The sequence below is a fragment of the Trachemys scripta genome, chromosome 25, assembly GCF_013100865.1.
Source record: "Trachemys scripta elegans isolate TJP31775 chromosome 25, CAS_Tse_1.0, whole genome shotgun sequence".
Lineage (NCBI taxonomy): Eukaryota > Metazoa > Chordata > Testudines > Emydidae > Trachemys > Trachemys scripta.
Window position 1 is genome coordinate 5,799,938 of NC_048322.1, and position 14,462 is coordinate 5,814,399.

A 14,462-nucleotide genomic window follows, 5' to 3' on the forward strand; every position below is an offset into this window, starting at 1 on the left:
GCAGGGTTAGGGGTAAGGAGTTAGGGCTGGGGTATACAGTAGGGTTAAGGGTTAGGGTTTAGAGTAGGGTTGGGGTAAGGAATTAGGATTAGGGTAAAGAATACGGTTAGTGGTAGGGTATAGAGTAGGGTTAGGAATAAGGAGCTAGAGATAGGGCTAGGGGTAGGGTATGCACACCCCAGTTGTGTGTATATGCACACTCCAGCTCTGTGTGTGCTCAGCTGTGTGCATACACACACCCAAGCTCTGTGTGTGTGTGTGTGTGTGTGTGTGTGTGTGTGTGTGTGCGCGCACCCCAGCTGTGTGTCTCCTCTTCCTAACACTGGATTTGCTGTACCGTCATGTCCCCTCATCCTGGCAGCCGGGTCCCAGCCCCTGGGCTCCCCTGGGGAAGCAGCAGGATTCACACCCCCGGCCTGCACCAACCCGGCCCCCGAATCCTCCTGTGTCTCTCTCCCACCCCCCCACAGCTCAGCCAATGCCCAGGCCCCGACAGCCCCATCTTCCTGCCCAGCGACTCCGAGTGGGACTGGATCCTGGCCAAGACCTGGGTGCGCTATGCCGAGTTCCTGGTGCATGAGTCCGTCAGCCACCTGCTGCTCACCCACCTGATTGACGAGGCCTTCACCCTGGCCACCCTGCGCCAGCTGCCCATGTGCCACCCGCTCTTCAAGGTGAGAGAGGGGCTGGGCCGCCCCCACCCCCCGGGGCCCGCTGTGCTCAGATGTGCGGGAGAGAAGAGCCCAGCAGGGGAAGCGTGCCAGACGGGCCCCACTGCCGGCACCCACCTGTGCCCAGCCACACCTGCATGTACCAGGCAGGCAGGGTGTGTGTGCCCGGTGTGCCAGGCTGGGCTTGCCCCACGCTGGCTACGTTCTACCCATCGTGGTCCAGCACATCCCCCACCTCCTGGATGATGGGGAAGAAGGAGCCGCTGCTGGCTTATCAGAGGGGCCAGGTCCTTGCCTCCCCCCGATACATGCAGGGGTGGGGGTGGCTCCCTGCTTGCCCTCACCCACTGCTGTGTCTCTTCCCCCACAGCTGCTGCTGCCCCACACCCGCTACACGCTGCACATCAACGTCGTGGGCAGGACCCTGCTACTCAGACGCGGAGGGATCATTGAAAGGGTGAGAGGATGCCATGGTCAGGGGCATTGGACCCCACTCCCCTCCCAGAGCCGGGGAGAGAACCCAGGAGTCCTGGCTCCCAGCCCCCACTGCTCTAACCACCAGCCCCAACTCTCCTCCCAGAGCTGGGGAGAGAACCCAGGAGTCCTGGCTCCCAGCCCCCACTGCTCTAACCACCAGCCCCCACTCTCCTCCCAGAGCTGGGGAGAGAACCCAGGAGTCCTGGCTCCCAGCCTCCACTGCTCTAACCACCAGCCCCAACTCTCCTCCCAGAGCTGGGGAGAGAACCCAGGAGTCCTGGTTCCCTGCTCCCCCAGCTCTAACCACCAGCCCCCACTCCCCTCCCAGAGCCAGGAGAGAACCCAGGAGTCCTGGCTCCCAGCCCCCCCTGCTCTAACCACTAGCCCCCACTCCCATCCCAGAGCCATGTACTTGGGAGTAAAATGCACCTGTCACCCGAGGTCACCTGGAACCCCTGAAGCTCTCTTCCCGTATTGTCTCGCCTTGAAAACTGCATCAGGAACCTCCCGGAGAGCAGATCCTTCGGGCCAGCCTCCATCTCAGTTAGTCCCGGTGTTTGCACTGTACGGCTCTGCGGATGCAGCCTCTGCTTTCAGCTCGTCAGTACTGTTAGCAATTAACTTCCAGATCTCCTGGAGGACGGGTGAGGTCCCAGCGGGCTGGAGAAGGGCAAACACGGCATCTGTCTTTGAAAGGAAGAACAAAGAGGACCCAGGGAATTATAAACCAGTCAGTCTAACTGGAAGATACTGGAACAAATTATTAAACAATCAATATGTACCCAGAGGATCATAGGGTTAGAAGGAAGGGCCCACATGGATTTGTCAAGAACAAATCATGCCAAACCAATCTAATTGCCTTCTTGGACAGTGTTGCTGGCCTAGTGGCTGGGGAGAAGCAGTAGACGTGATATATCTTGATTTTAGTCTTTTGACACATCCCATGTGCAAACGAGGGAAATTTGGGCTGGACGGAATTACTATGGGTGGTTGAAAGACCAGACTCCAAGAGTGGGTTCTCAATGGTCCTCTGTCAAACAGGGAATCTAGTGGGGTCCCACAAGAGGACAGGCCTGGTTCGTCACTATTCAATATTGTCATGAATGACTCGGATAACGGAGTGGAGAGATCGTTGATAAAATTTGAGGCTGACACCAAGCCAGGATGGGTTGCAAGCACTTCAACAGGCAGGATTAGAACTCAAAGCGATTGCGACAGCTTGGAAAATTGGGCTGAAACCAACAAGCTGAAATTCAAAGGAGACAAATGCAAAGTGCGCCACTGAGGAAGGAAAACTCCAGTGCCCACCTGCACAATGGGACATAACTGGCTGCCAGGGGTCGTACTGCTCAAAAGGATCTGGGAGTTGTGGTGGGGTCCCAAATGGAATATAAGACAACAATGCAATGCAGTTGGGAAAAAGGCTAATATCATTCTAGGCTGTATTAATGGGTGTGTCATGTGTAAAACCAGGGAGGTCATTGTCTGGTCCTGGTGAGACCTCAGCTGGAGAATGTGGGGGTGGGGGGGAGATGTCACACTTTAGGAAAGATGTGACCAAATTGGAGAGAGTCCGGAAAAGAGCAATAAACATGATAGGCTTAGAAACCCTGATCTATGAGGCCAGGTTTAAAAAAAACTGGACACATTTAGTCCTGAGAGAAGAAGACCGAGGGGGTGACCTGATAGTCTTCAAATATGTTACAAAGAGGATGATGATCAAATGTTCTCTGGTCCTGCTGAAGGCAGGACAAGAAGTAATGGGCTTAATCTGCAACAAGGGAGATTTAGGTTAGATATTCGGAAATGCTTTCTCTCTCTAAAGATAGTTAACTCTGGAGCAAGCATAGAGGTTTTGGAATCTCCGTCATTGGAGGTTTCTAAGAACTGGTTGGAAAAACATCTGGGGTTGCGAGTGATTGGTCATTTTTGGGGTACAATGCAAAGCGAAACATCGGGGAGGCACATTTGTCACGGGGTGTATTGTCGGTCATCGGGTTGCGCTGAAATAGATTGTGGCGGTATTTCATTCTAACCCACCCCCCGGCCCGGTGACTCAGAGGTTGAAGGCTCTGTCTCTGGTCCCTTCCCAGGCCATGGGCTCAGGGCTTGAGGGGACCAAGGTGCTGATGGCCAAGGGCATGTCCTGCCTGACCTATTCCTCCCTCTGCTTCCCTGATGACATCCAAGAGCGTGGGGTTGACTGCATTCCCAATTACTACTACAGGGATGATGGGCTGAAGATCTGGTCGGCCATTGAGAGGTAAGGAGCAGGAGCCGGGGCAGAGGGTGGCGAGGAAGCAGATGGCATGTGGAAAATTCTCACCAGCTCAGAGTTGCTTAGAAACACGGCTTTCCTGCCATGTAAAGAATTCTGAGTTTAAAAAAACTGTAATTCCCCAAAAGGCACTTTTTCAAAGACACCGCCCCCAACACCCAGCTAGATTGCATGAATGATCCTTGAGCCACTCGTGAATCACACAGAGAAGGGGACCAGACAATTCTCTCCAGCCTTGCACACCAGAACTATACCATCTTGCCCTGGTCAGAAGCCTGGTCAGTTTCAGTTTATTACCCAGTCCGCCCCTCCCTCAATGCGGAGAGGACATGCACCAGTCTTTGTACCTGAGCTGAGATTTCCTGAGCACTTCAACCAAACCAAATTGTTTTAGGTAAAATATAAAACAGGTTTATTAGCTACAGAAAGATAGTTTTTTTTTTTAGTGATTATACGTGGTAGGCATAAGGGGTTAGAGATAGTTACCAAAGAAAATAAAAGGTAAGCGCACTGTCTGAATCTTAAACCTTATTACCTAGGCAGCATTTAGAGCAAACAATTTTCTCATCCCACTGGATGTTACAATTCTTCATACACAGGCTTCTCCCTGAAGCCTGGGACCAGTCTCCTCAGTTTAAAGTTTTCGTCTTCCCAGCGTTCTTGTTGCTTCCAGCGTAGGTCAGGGAGGAGAAAGGCCAAGGAATGGTGCCACTGTCCCTTATTTTATACTCTCAGTCCATGTATCTATAAGACACTTGCCCGGACATGCCCTGATGGGCTTTGCTGAGTCACTGGGTTGAGCAATCCCCCGGTGGGTCTTGTGCAAATGGGTCAGAGAGGGGAGCAGTCCCCATTGTGTGGGGCTTGGGCAGCCCTCATTGAATTGTAAATCCCTTGATTACAACTTCCCTGCTTATTAATGGTTTGTGAACACCCATGGGTGGGGTGGGGGAAAGTTCTTTGTATGTCACTAGCAAATTTACAGCATATTTCAGTAACAACCACCCAGCAAAATCTCATAACTTCATACACACTAATGATACACATATTTGGAAAGAACAAGGGGTTTCAGCAGATCATGACCTTTCATATGATATCGTACATGGCATGCTTTGTATGAAATATGACAACTATATATGAATGATGCATATGGGTTTTACAGGGAGCTATTTTGAGGTATAGTGTGTCACAGATTCTATTCCTGATACCTGGAGGTTCCCTGGTAACAAGGTAGCGTGGTGCCAACAGGCAGCTTTGGGCACTAAAAAATTAACCCTACCACAATGGAAAAGTCAACCCCCATCAAACATTGATGCCTGGCTTGGCGATCTGGCTGATCACACAGCTAGCAAATGGCTGGCATTCCAGAGAAAGGGAATGTCCGAAAAATTCAAAGCAATTTGGGCTGATTTATTAGAGGTCTATGATCAATGTAGACCCAGAAGATAGATATGTCACATCCCCTCCCCTGCCTTTATCCGAACCCCCGTTACTTACTTTGTGTGGTAGATTCGTTGGCTTTGGAAAAATGAATGAAAACTTGTAAATACAGAAAAATGGAGAGGAAAAGTCAAACTTTTGGGAATTTTGCCCAAAACCAAATTCCGGGAAAAAGTCTTGTTGCGGGTGAATGGAAACACTTGGTTTCAGTCAAGCCAAGACATTTGGTGTCAGTGGCGACGCTTATTTAATGTATTAACTTCCACAAGAGCAAGTCCAATTTGAAATGAAAACTTCAACTCTGCTGTAGACGAGATCTAGGATCTCCTGGAGTTCAGGCCAGCGGCTTAGCCACCAGGCCATGCTCCCGCAGCTAGGAAAGAGCGAAGTGGAGGGGACACTAGATACCGGGAAGGGTGCATGGTAGCATTGGGCTGTTTGCAGATGCTGGCTGAGTGACGCTGGCGCACTGGGGAGCGATGAGGCCTGCATTGCCCCACCAAGATGACACATCTCTGCTGTTTCCAGCTTCGTCTCCGGCATCGTCAGACACTATTACCGCAGCGACGCCCACGTCCTGGCCGACTGCGAGCTGCAGGCCTGGGCAGACGAGATCTTCCGTGAAGGCTTCCTGGGGAATGAGGTGTCCGGTAGGGGCCATGTAAACCCAGAGCTCTGCAGCCACTGGTCACTGGGCTCCTTGCGGGGCTGGCTGGGGGGCATCTCTGGACTGTGTATCTGTCAGCCAGATCCCAGCTGGTGTCAATGGGCGTCTTGCAATTGGAGTCAATGGGGCACGATCCCAGCTGGTGTCAATGGGCGTCTCTCTATTGGAGTCAATCGGGGCAGACCCCAGCTCATATCAAGTGGCCCTGCAGGCAGGGATCACGACCCCCGGATGGGGAGCAAGGTGTCTGACCCCGCAGGGACAGGGTGGCCTGGGTCACAGTGGTGGGACGGGGCCGTGGGGTGACTGGGAACGGACCTGCCGTGGGAACGGACAGGGCGGGGAGCTGGTGCGGGGTGGAGCTGAGGCCCGGAGTAGGGTAGCAACTCACCGGGGGAGGCTCTGGCAGAGGGAAGCATCAAACCTGGCTCTGTGGGGTCCCAGCCCAAGGCCATGGGGCAGGGCCGGGCTGGGTCAGTGACACCTGTTCTCCATCCCGCAGGCTTCCCCTCGTCCCTGCAGAGCATCCCCGAGCTCATCAAGTACTTGACCATGTGGATCTATTGCTGCTCAGCCCGGCACGCCGCCCTCAACAACGGGCAGGTAGGGAGAGGCCAGCCTGGGCACTCAGGGCCCCATTCCCTGCCCCCCCACAGGGCCCTGGGGTCCCACCACCGACACCCCCATCCTGCCCTGCACAGCAGCCTGGGGTCCAGCCACTGACACCCCCACCCTGCCCCCCACCCCACTGACACCTCAATCCCCAGGACCCTGCCCTAGCAGCCAATCCCCCACCCAGCACCCAACCCCAGTGAGACCGCAGACCCTGCTTCAGCCCCCTAAAACCCTCCCCTACTGCCACACTCAGCACCCCCAACCCCCGCCTTGACTTTCCTAATCATTGCCCATGGATAAGACTCTGACCAAGCCTCGGGTGCCCAGGTCTCTTTGCTGAGCCAGACCTTCCCTGTGTGCCCCCTGGGTGGGGTGAGGAGGGGATCCCCAGCTGGGCTGGGGGGGGGTCCCCTGCTGCTCTGACTGCGGGGGTCTCTCTGGGCCGCAGTACGAGCTTGGAGCTTGGATGCCCAACTTCCCGGCCACCATGAGGAACCCCCCGCCCCAGGCCAAGGGCACCACCTCTCTGGAGAGCTACCTGGACACCATCCCGGAAGTCAACAGCACCAGCACCATCCTCTTCACCCTCTGGATCATCTGCTGTGAGCCGGGGGACTCGGTGAGGACACGGGAGCTATGGGGCACCATGGGGCAGGGAGCGAGGCAGGGGCAGCAGGGGGGCGGTCTCTCCTGGCAGGCAGGGCTGGGCCCAGGGTGGCACTAGGGGGCGCTGTGGGGCCGGGGCAGCAGGGGGCACTCTCCCCTGACTCGCAGGGCTGGCCCCACAGCGGCACTAGGGGGAGCTGTGCTGCAGGGAGTGGGACGGGGGCTCAGCAGGGGGTCCTCTCCCCTGGCTGGCAGGGCTGGCCCCAGAGTGGCGCTAGGGGGTGCTGTGCTGCGGCTGGGGGTGTCTCTTTAATGAGCCGTTCAGCTGAGTTCTTCCCCCCCTGTGGTAACAATAAAGGACCCGCTGACATTTCACCTGAGCCGGGGCATGAACCCAGGTGTCCCGGCCCAGCTGCACTTTGGGGGATTCCATTCAGACACCCATAAATTCCACCCGTGTTGTTTCAACCAGCCTCAGGATTCTCCTTCCCTCCCTGGCCTGAACTCCTCCCAGTTTTGCAACAGAGCTGTTAAACACCTGCCCTGTGCTGTAGGGCACATGAGGGATCCTTGTGTAACCAGCTGCCCTGCCCCAGAGGTGGGCGCATCTCAGCGTCGGGTGAGGGATCCTTGTATAACCAGCCGCCTTGCTCCAGAGGTGGCCGCATCTCAGCGCAAAGCGAGGTCCCTGTGTAACCAGCCACCCCGCCCCAGAGGTGGCTGCATCTCAGTGCCAGGCAAGGGGTCCCTGAGTAACCAGCCGCCCTGCCCCAGAGGTGGCTGCATCTCAGCGCAAGGTGAGGGGTCCCTGTGTAACCAGCCGCCCCGCCCCAGAGGTGGCTGCATCTCAGTGCAAGGTGAGGGGTCCCTGTGTAACCAGCCGCCCCGCCCCAGAGGTGGCTGCATCTCAGCGCCGGGCAAGGGGTCCCTGGATAACCAGCCGCCCCGCCCCAGAGACGGTTGCATCTCACACCACGTGGGGCCGGGGGTGGGTGTGTCATGAGTTTCTTTACCTTCCTCTTCCCCCCCGCCCCAACCCTGTGGGCTTTTGTAACATTCCTGAGGCCAACTGGCAGTCCTGTCTTGGGGGGGAGGGGAGGGAGCTGGGGGTTGATCTTCCTGCCCCCCCACCTCATGTTGGGGAGGGGGCAGTGCTGTGTCACACCCCCAGCTCTAAGCCCTTTAAGAGTCTTAAAGTGGGGGTTGCATGGGGAAAGGGGGGAGCCCCCAAATCCACCCCTCCCCCATGGCCCAGCAGTTCCAGCTTCTCTCTGGTGATGTGGGGGGGGCGCGCTGGGGCCAGAGAGGCCCCAAGGTGGGGCAGGCTGGCTCCCCATTAACTGTCTGGCCCCAGAGTGTCCCCCACCCAGCAGCAGGGCCCAGGCCTGGCTGGGGAAGGGGGGCTCGGTGATCCCATAGCAGGGAGGCTGGTTAAGTCTTGTCTAGGAGGGGGGAAAGAAGCTGGCGCAGCCCAGAGCCAGCGACTTCCCGCCCCCCAGACAGGGTGTGGGCACCGATGGGGCATTCCCCTCCCCCACCCCCTAGTGGGGGGGGGTTCCCCTGGTGGCCAGCAGGGGGTGACCCCTGAGCTGCTCTGCAATGGAGGAAGCAGTGGGAAGGGTACGATTGGGGGGTACTGGCCGGCCGGATCCCCCCACCACCCCACCGGGACCCTGCCCGGCTTTGCATCCCTGTGTCGTGTGATGAGTGACCCCCACCTTTCCCTGCCCCAGCCCCTAGAGTCAATCATCTGTAACATTAAACCTTCCCTGATAGCCCCATAGCGTTAAACCTCTCCCAGCTCCGAGACAGCCCCATAGCACGACCCCTCCCCCCGCCAGCCCCTATAGCACGATCCCCCCCACACCCACTTAGGAGACGTGACGTGTGACTGTGTCCCTCGGGGGGGGGCGGATCGGGGGCCCCCCTGCCAGCTCAGAGGGACGTTGGTGCGGGGTCCCCTACGATGCCTGTTTTGGGGGGGCAGCGTGGTGGGTCCTCTGCTCCCCATCTGGAGGGAACGCGGGAGCTGAGGACCTGGCTGGCTCTGCCCCCCACCTGCCCCCTATGAGGCTGGCTTGGCAGTGGGGCAGCCGGGGGTGCCTTCAAGCAGGCTGTGTGGATTGTGAACTGCTGGGGAGGGGGGGGGGGGCAGATCCCAGGCTGTGTTTTCCCCAGGCTGGGGGGCAGGTGTCACTGCTGCCCCTCGGCTTTGGGGGCGCTGGTCCCACCGTGCCCCACAGTGGGACCAGCGACCCCGAATTCTAAAGCCATCTGGGATGGGAGTGGAGGGGGGGCAGGGCTGGCTGGATTCCCCTAGACCCAGCCGGAGGGAGGGGGGGTCGGTCTCCCCCCCCCACCTCCCCACGTGCTCCCTGGCAGGCGGGGGGCGAGGCACCGTGTGGAGGGAACGGGGAGTGACTTTATGCTGTGAAAATGTACAAATAATAAATGTCCTGTGAAGAACGCCCAAGCTGCTGTCTGTCCATCTGTTTGTCTGTGCTGCCGACTGTCCAGGGGAGGGAGCCCTGTATAACCAGCCGCCCCGCCCCAGAGGTAGCCGCATCTCAGCGCCGGGCGAGGGGTCCCTGTATAACCAGCCGCCCCGCCCCAGAGGTGGCCACATCTCAGCGCCGGGCGAGGGGTCCCTGTATAACCAGCCACCCCGCCCCAGAGGTGGCTGCATCTTGGTGCCAGGTGAAGGGTCCCTGCATAACCAACTGCGCTGCCCCAGAGGCAGCCCCAGGAATGAAAGGAGCTGGGGCTTAGCAGCCAGCCTCAAGCCTCTTTTCCGGCTCGGGGGTGGGGGGGTGCCCTTCCCATAACAACCCCACGCCCCCCCTTAGGGAAGGTGTTTGGTTTGGGGGTTGATTTATGGTTACAGTTCTGTTAATTGAAAGGGGGACTCATGCCTATCTCAGTGAGGTTTTAGCTCAACTCATAACAAGGTTTGGCCCAGTTCACAACAGAACCCAGGAGTCCTGGCTCCCAGCCCTCCCTGCTCTAACTCCCCAGCCCCCGCTCCCCTCCCAGAACCAGGGAGAGAACCCAGGAGTCCTGGCTCCCAGCCCTCCCTGCTCTAACTCCCCAGCCCCCGCTCCCCTCCCAGAGGCAGGGAGAGAACCCAGGAGTCCTGGCTCCTTCCCCACAACCGACCCTGTTAAAAATCAAGACTCCCCCTCACGCAGTGGAGCTGGGTGAGTGCCGGGGCTGCCAGCAGGGGGCAGCCTTCCCTGCTGCTAGAGAAATGGGGCGGGGCCATAGCCCCATTCCCATCTGGCTACAGTCCGGACCAAGGGAGCCTTGACTGGTTCCTCCAGTGCTGAGCTGGGAACCAAGGGGCCACTGGGCAGCACCCACGGCCAAGGGCTCTGGGGTTCGCTCCCTGGGTCTGGGAGGGGAGTGGGAGCCAGGACTCCTGGGTTCTCTCCCTGGCTCTGGGAGGGGAGTGGGGTCTAGTGGTTAGAGCAGGGGGGTTGGGAGCCAGGACTCCTGGGTTCTATCCCCAGCTCTGGGAGGGGAGTTTTGGTCTGGTGGCTGTGTATTCCCCAGCACAGCCAACCCCTAGATCTCAGCCATGAGGCTGAACCCCAGGTATCCCCGAGACCTTGGGGGTGAATAATTTTAAACAAACCCCATTTAAGCCCAGAAAGGGCCTGTTCAACCAGCCAGCCCGTCCCTCTGGCTAGCACGGCCCATGCATTGCACTCAGCCCCCCCTGCAATGCATCCCACACCCAAAGCCTTTCACCCCTCGGCTAACTAAACTGGCACAGATCACAAGAGATGGGGGCGGGGGGCTGATGTCCCTGCAAAGGTGAGATGAGCCCCCATCTGAGCCCGGCAGGGCATCGGTGCCCCACGCTGGACCAGAAGGCAAACTCCCCCCATGGGCCCTGCCCATCTGGCTTAGGCGGGCAGGGCTAAATGCTATTTTGCGCCAGGGAATGAAAAGGGACGGAGGGGTTGGCTGGGTTGGCTCTGCCCTTTGTCTACAGCTGGGCAAGGGTACAATGGGCACCGCTGGCCAAAAGAGCCTGATCTCGTGGGGTCCACGCGGATACGTGCTCGAAGAATCCAATGATTTCTGCTTCGCCCACACTGAACATTGACTCAACAACCAACCTCCTCCTCCCCTCCAGTTTCTACGGCACGTGCTCAGGATTCGGCACGTAAGCCCCCCGATTGCCGCATCACATTTCCCTGACTTCTGTGATGCACACACTGAATTCTGCATCAGCTTGCCCTGATTTCTGTGTCACCTGCTTGATTCTGCACCTGTTCCCCCTGCCTTCTGTCTCACACACTGAATTCTGCATCCAAATCCCCATTTCTACATCACACATTGAATTCTGCACCCAAATTCCCTGATTTCCCCCATCACTGACACTGAATCCTGCATTTCGCTTTCAAACACACCGAATTCTGCACCCAATTCCCCCCGATTTCTGTTTTGCACGCTGAATTCTGCACTGAATCCCTGATTTCCATCTCCCCTGCTGATATCTGCACCAAATCCCCCTGATGTGTTTCTCACACTGAATTCGCCATGAAATCACCCTGATTTCTTTGTCATGCTCAATTCTCCACCAAAGACCCCCTGATTATATAAAGTCATAGCGTTGAAGGCCAGAAGGGAGGGACTCCTCTGAGTTCCTGTACCTCACAGGCCATCAAGCCCCGCACACCAACGCAACAACTGAAATCAGACTGAAGTATCACAGCGCACAGGCCATAAACTATTATGTGCTACAGGGAGAGGATAGGCTGGATGATCCTGGCAAATGACCCGCACCCCATGCTGCAGAGGAAGGTGAAAAAACCCCATAAACACAGCTGCTGACCCAGATGAGCAAGACCCAGCCAGCCGAGCACCGGAGAGAAAGAATCTTTGGTGCCAACTCAGATCCCTGGCCCAGCCACCCAGCCAGCCAGAGTTCCATCTCTGGCTTGGCCATCCCCGATGCTCCAGAAGAAAGAGAAAAACCCAGAATATACTGGGCAGGCAGGGGAGGGGATTTCTTCCTGACCCCTGCAGGCGACTGGCCAGAGCCCTGAAGCCTGAGATCTTCAGAACATAAGAAAGGAACTGGAATGTGTTTCCCTCCGCCCCAGGACGTCAAGCCCCACTCCCCACCCTCCCAAGCAACCCCGTCATACAATGGCCCTCAGCCATTTGCCCAGCTCCTTCTTACAACTAATTCAGCTGTTTGCCCCCTGCAATTCCCAGTGGGAGACTGTCCCAGAAGATCACCCTGCGGATGGGGAGAAACCGTCTAACGTCCAGCCTGAATTTGTCCAGGGCCAGTTTATAGCCACTTATTCTTGCGGGAACATTGTCCTTTAGCTTCAGTCGCTCGTTGTACCCCTCGGTGTCGTCCCCCCCCCCCCGTCTTGCCCCAAATCCCCCCAATTTTGGCATCACAGACGCTGGATCCTGCGCCCAATCCCCCCAATTTCAGCATCACGCCGGCTGGATCCTGCCCCAAATCCCTCTGATGTATTTATAGAGAAATCAGTCCCCGTCCCCCCCAGTCCTCTTTTTGCTGGGCGAGACAAAGCAGTTTTTCCTGTCTCCTCTCATAAGACAGGCCCTCCATGTCCGTGATCATTCTAGGAACTCTTCTCTGCACCGGGTTCCAGTCTGAATTCATCTTTCCCAAGCATGGGTGAGCCAAATTGGAGGCAGCGTCCCGGATGGGGTCTTACCTGTGCCTCGTCTGACACGACGGCCTGTATCCATCTCCATGGATACATCCTAGTTCGCTTTTGCCTTTTTCGCTGCCCCATCACACTGGCGGTTCCTTGGCCTAGGATCAACCCACCTGCCTAGAGCGCTCTCCTGCTCCGTTGCTTCCAGCGGACGAGCCCCCAGCTCGCCGCACAAATTCTTGCCCCTAAATGCATGGCCTTGCTCTGGACTATGGAGTTTCATCCCATTTCTGCCACTCCAGTCTTCAAGGTCATCCAGAGCGTCCTGAATAATATTCCAATCCTCTTCTGCATTGATGTCTCGCACGCCGGATCCTGCCCCAAATCCTCCCGATTTCTATGTTTCAACACACTGGATCCTGCCTCAAATCCTCCCGATTTCGACGTCTCGCACGCTGCATCCTGCCCCAAAATCCTCCCGATTTCTACATTTCGCACGCTGGATCCTGCCCCAAAATCCTCCCGATTTCTACGTCTCGCACGCTGGATCCTGCCCCAAAATCCTCCAGATTTCTACGTCTTGCACGCTGGATCCTGCCACAAAATCCTCCCGATTTCTATGTCTCACATGCTGGATCCTGCACCAAGTCCCTCATGTTTCAGCACCTGATTTCCAGCTGAGGGAGGGAAGTGGGGTCTAGTGGTTAGAGGGACCAGGACTAGACATAAGGTTGAATCTACACGAGGAAGACAGGGTCAGGGGGTTGGAGAGATCCCCGGTGTAGGCCCCATCCAGCTGCCAGAGCGAGATTGGTGCTTGCCTGGTTGGTGCCGCAGAGCCAAAGCCTGGGGCTGTCTCAGCTCCGGCTATTAATAGATGTCCCATAGCAGCGGGAACAAGGCGTTCTCGCCTCCTAACCTAGCTCCCCAGGCCCCGCCCCAGCTCCTACCACCCACAGACCTCCTATTCCCAAACACAGCCCCATGAGCCATGGGGTGGGGCTGCCGGGAGCCTCACCTGCCTCCTGCCCCAGATGAGCGGCTGAGATACGCTTTCCTGGGCAGTGCTGATTGGAGAGGGGGGGTGGGAGCCAGGACTCCTGGGTTCTCTCCCTGGCTCTGGGAGGGGAGTGGGGGCTGGTGGGCTAGAGCAGGCGGGGCTGGGAGCCAGGACTCCTAGGTTCTCTCCCTGGCTCTGGGAGGGGAGTGGGGAGTGTGGGCTGGTGGGTTAGAGCAGAGGGGCTAGGAGCCCGGACTCCTGGGTTCTCGCCCCAGCTCTGGGAGGGCAATGCAGTCTGGTGGGTTAAAGCAGGGGAAGCTAGTGGTAGAAGGAAGGCCCACGAGCTCTGCCAGTGACACGCTGTACAGCTGTGGGCGTCCCCCTGCCTGTGCCCCGGCCTCAGTTTCCCCACCTGTTCCAGGTGGGTACAGAGTCAGGCTGGGAAATGGGGCTCCTGGGGGCAGTGCAGGCTTCGCCTGCTCTCCTCGGTCCCAGACCACCTCCTTCCCTCCCAGAGGCAGGGATGGAACCCAGGCGTCCGGGCTCCCCGCCCCCTCACTAGCCCCGCCACTTGCCCCGTGCGCCGGGCCCGCACGTGTCCCCCCAGCTGCCGCTGCGGCGAGGCGCCGGCCAATGGACGGCCGGCGGGGCGGGGCCGTTCGTGGCGAGGGCCAATGGGCCGCGGCGGGGGGCGGGGCCGGGTCACGCGCGGCCCTGCATGCCAGGCCGGGACACGCCCCTCGGGGGCGAGGCCGCGCGGCCTCACGCGGCCGCCTGCATGCCCGGGGCCCGGCTGGCCAATGGGAGCCACCGAGCGCCTGGGCGGCCAATGGGCGGCGAGAGGGGCGGGGCCGGCGGCGGCCAATGGGGGCGGGGGGCGAGGGGCGGGGCTGGGCATGGGGCTGCGCAGCCAAAGGGACAGACGGGGAGCGGCGCCGCGGTGAGTGGGGCGTGTGGGGAGCCGTGGGGCTGGGGGTCCGGAAGGGCGGGGCTGTGGGGATCCTCTAGGGCAGAGGGGCGGCTACGAGGATCCCGTAGGGCAGGGGGGGCTGTGAGG

The 14,462-nt window shown here is 58.3% G+C and overlaps 2 protein-coding genes across 2 annotated transcripts in view; both read left to right on the top strand.

Moving 5' to 3' along the window:
- The window catches only part of LOC117869933 (arachidonate 12-lipoxygenase, 12R-type-like), a 30,150-nt gene extending 18,050 nt beyond the window's left edge, over positions 1 to 12,100 (top strand). The window contains exons 8-14 of the mRNA XM_034757031.1: positions 471 to 674; positions 1,042 to 1,128; positions 3,242 to 3,411; positions 5,395 to 5,516; positions 6,036 to 6,136; positions 6,597 to 6,767; positions 11,984 to 12,100. Of these exons, the coding sequence (XP_034612922.1) occupies positions 471 to 674; positions 1,042 to 1,128; positions 3,242 to 3,411; positions 5,395 to 5,516; positions 6,036 to 6,136; positions 6,597 to 6,767; positions 11,984 to 12,100 (972 nt within the window). The remainder of the gene's footprint in view (positions 1 to 470; positions 675 to 1,041; positions 1,129 to 3,241; positions 3,412 to 5,394; positions 5,517 to 6,035; positions 6,137 to 6,596; positions 6,768 to 11,983) is intronic.
- Positions 12,101 to 14,287: 2,187 nt separating this feature from the next.
- The window catches only part of PER1 (period circadian regulator 1), a 21,547-nt gene continuing 21,372 nt past the window's right edge, over positions 14,288 to 14,462 (top strand). Inside the window, exon 1 of the mRNA XM_034757300.1 lies at positions 14,288 to 14,345. The gene's annotated coding sequence lies outside the window, so the exon portion shown is untranslated. The remainder of the gene's footprint in view (positions 14,346 to 14,462) is intronic.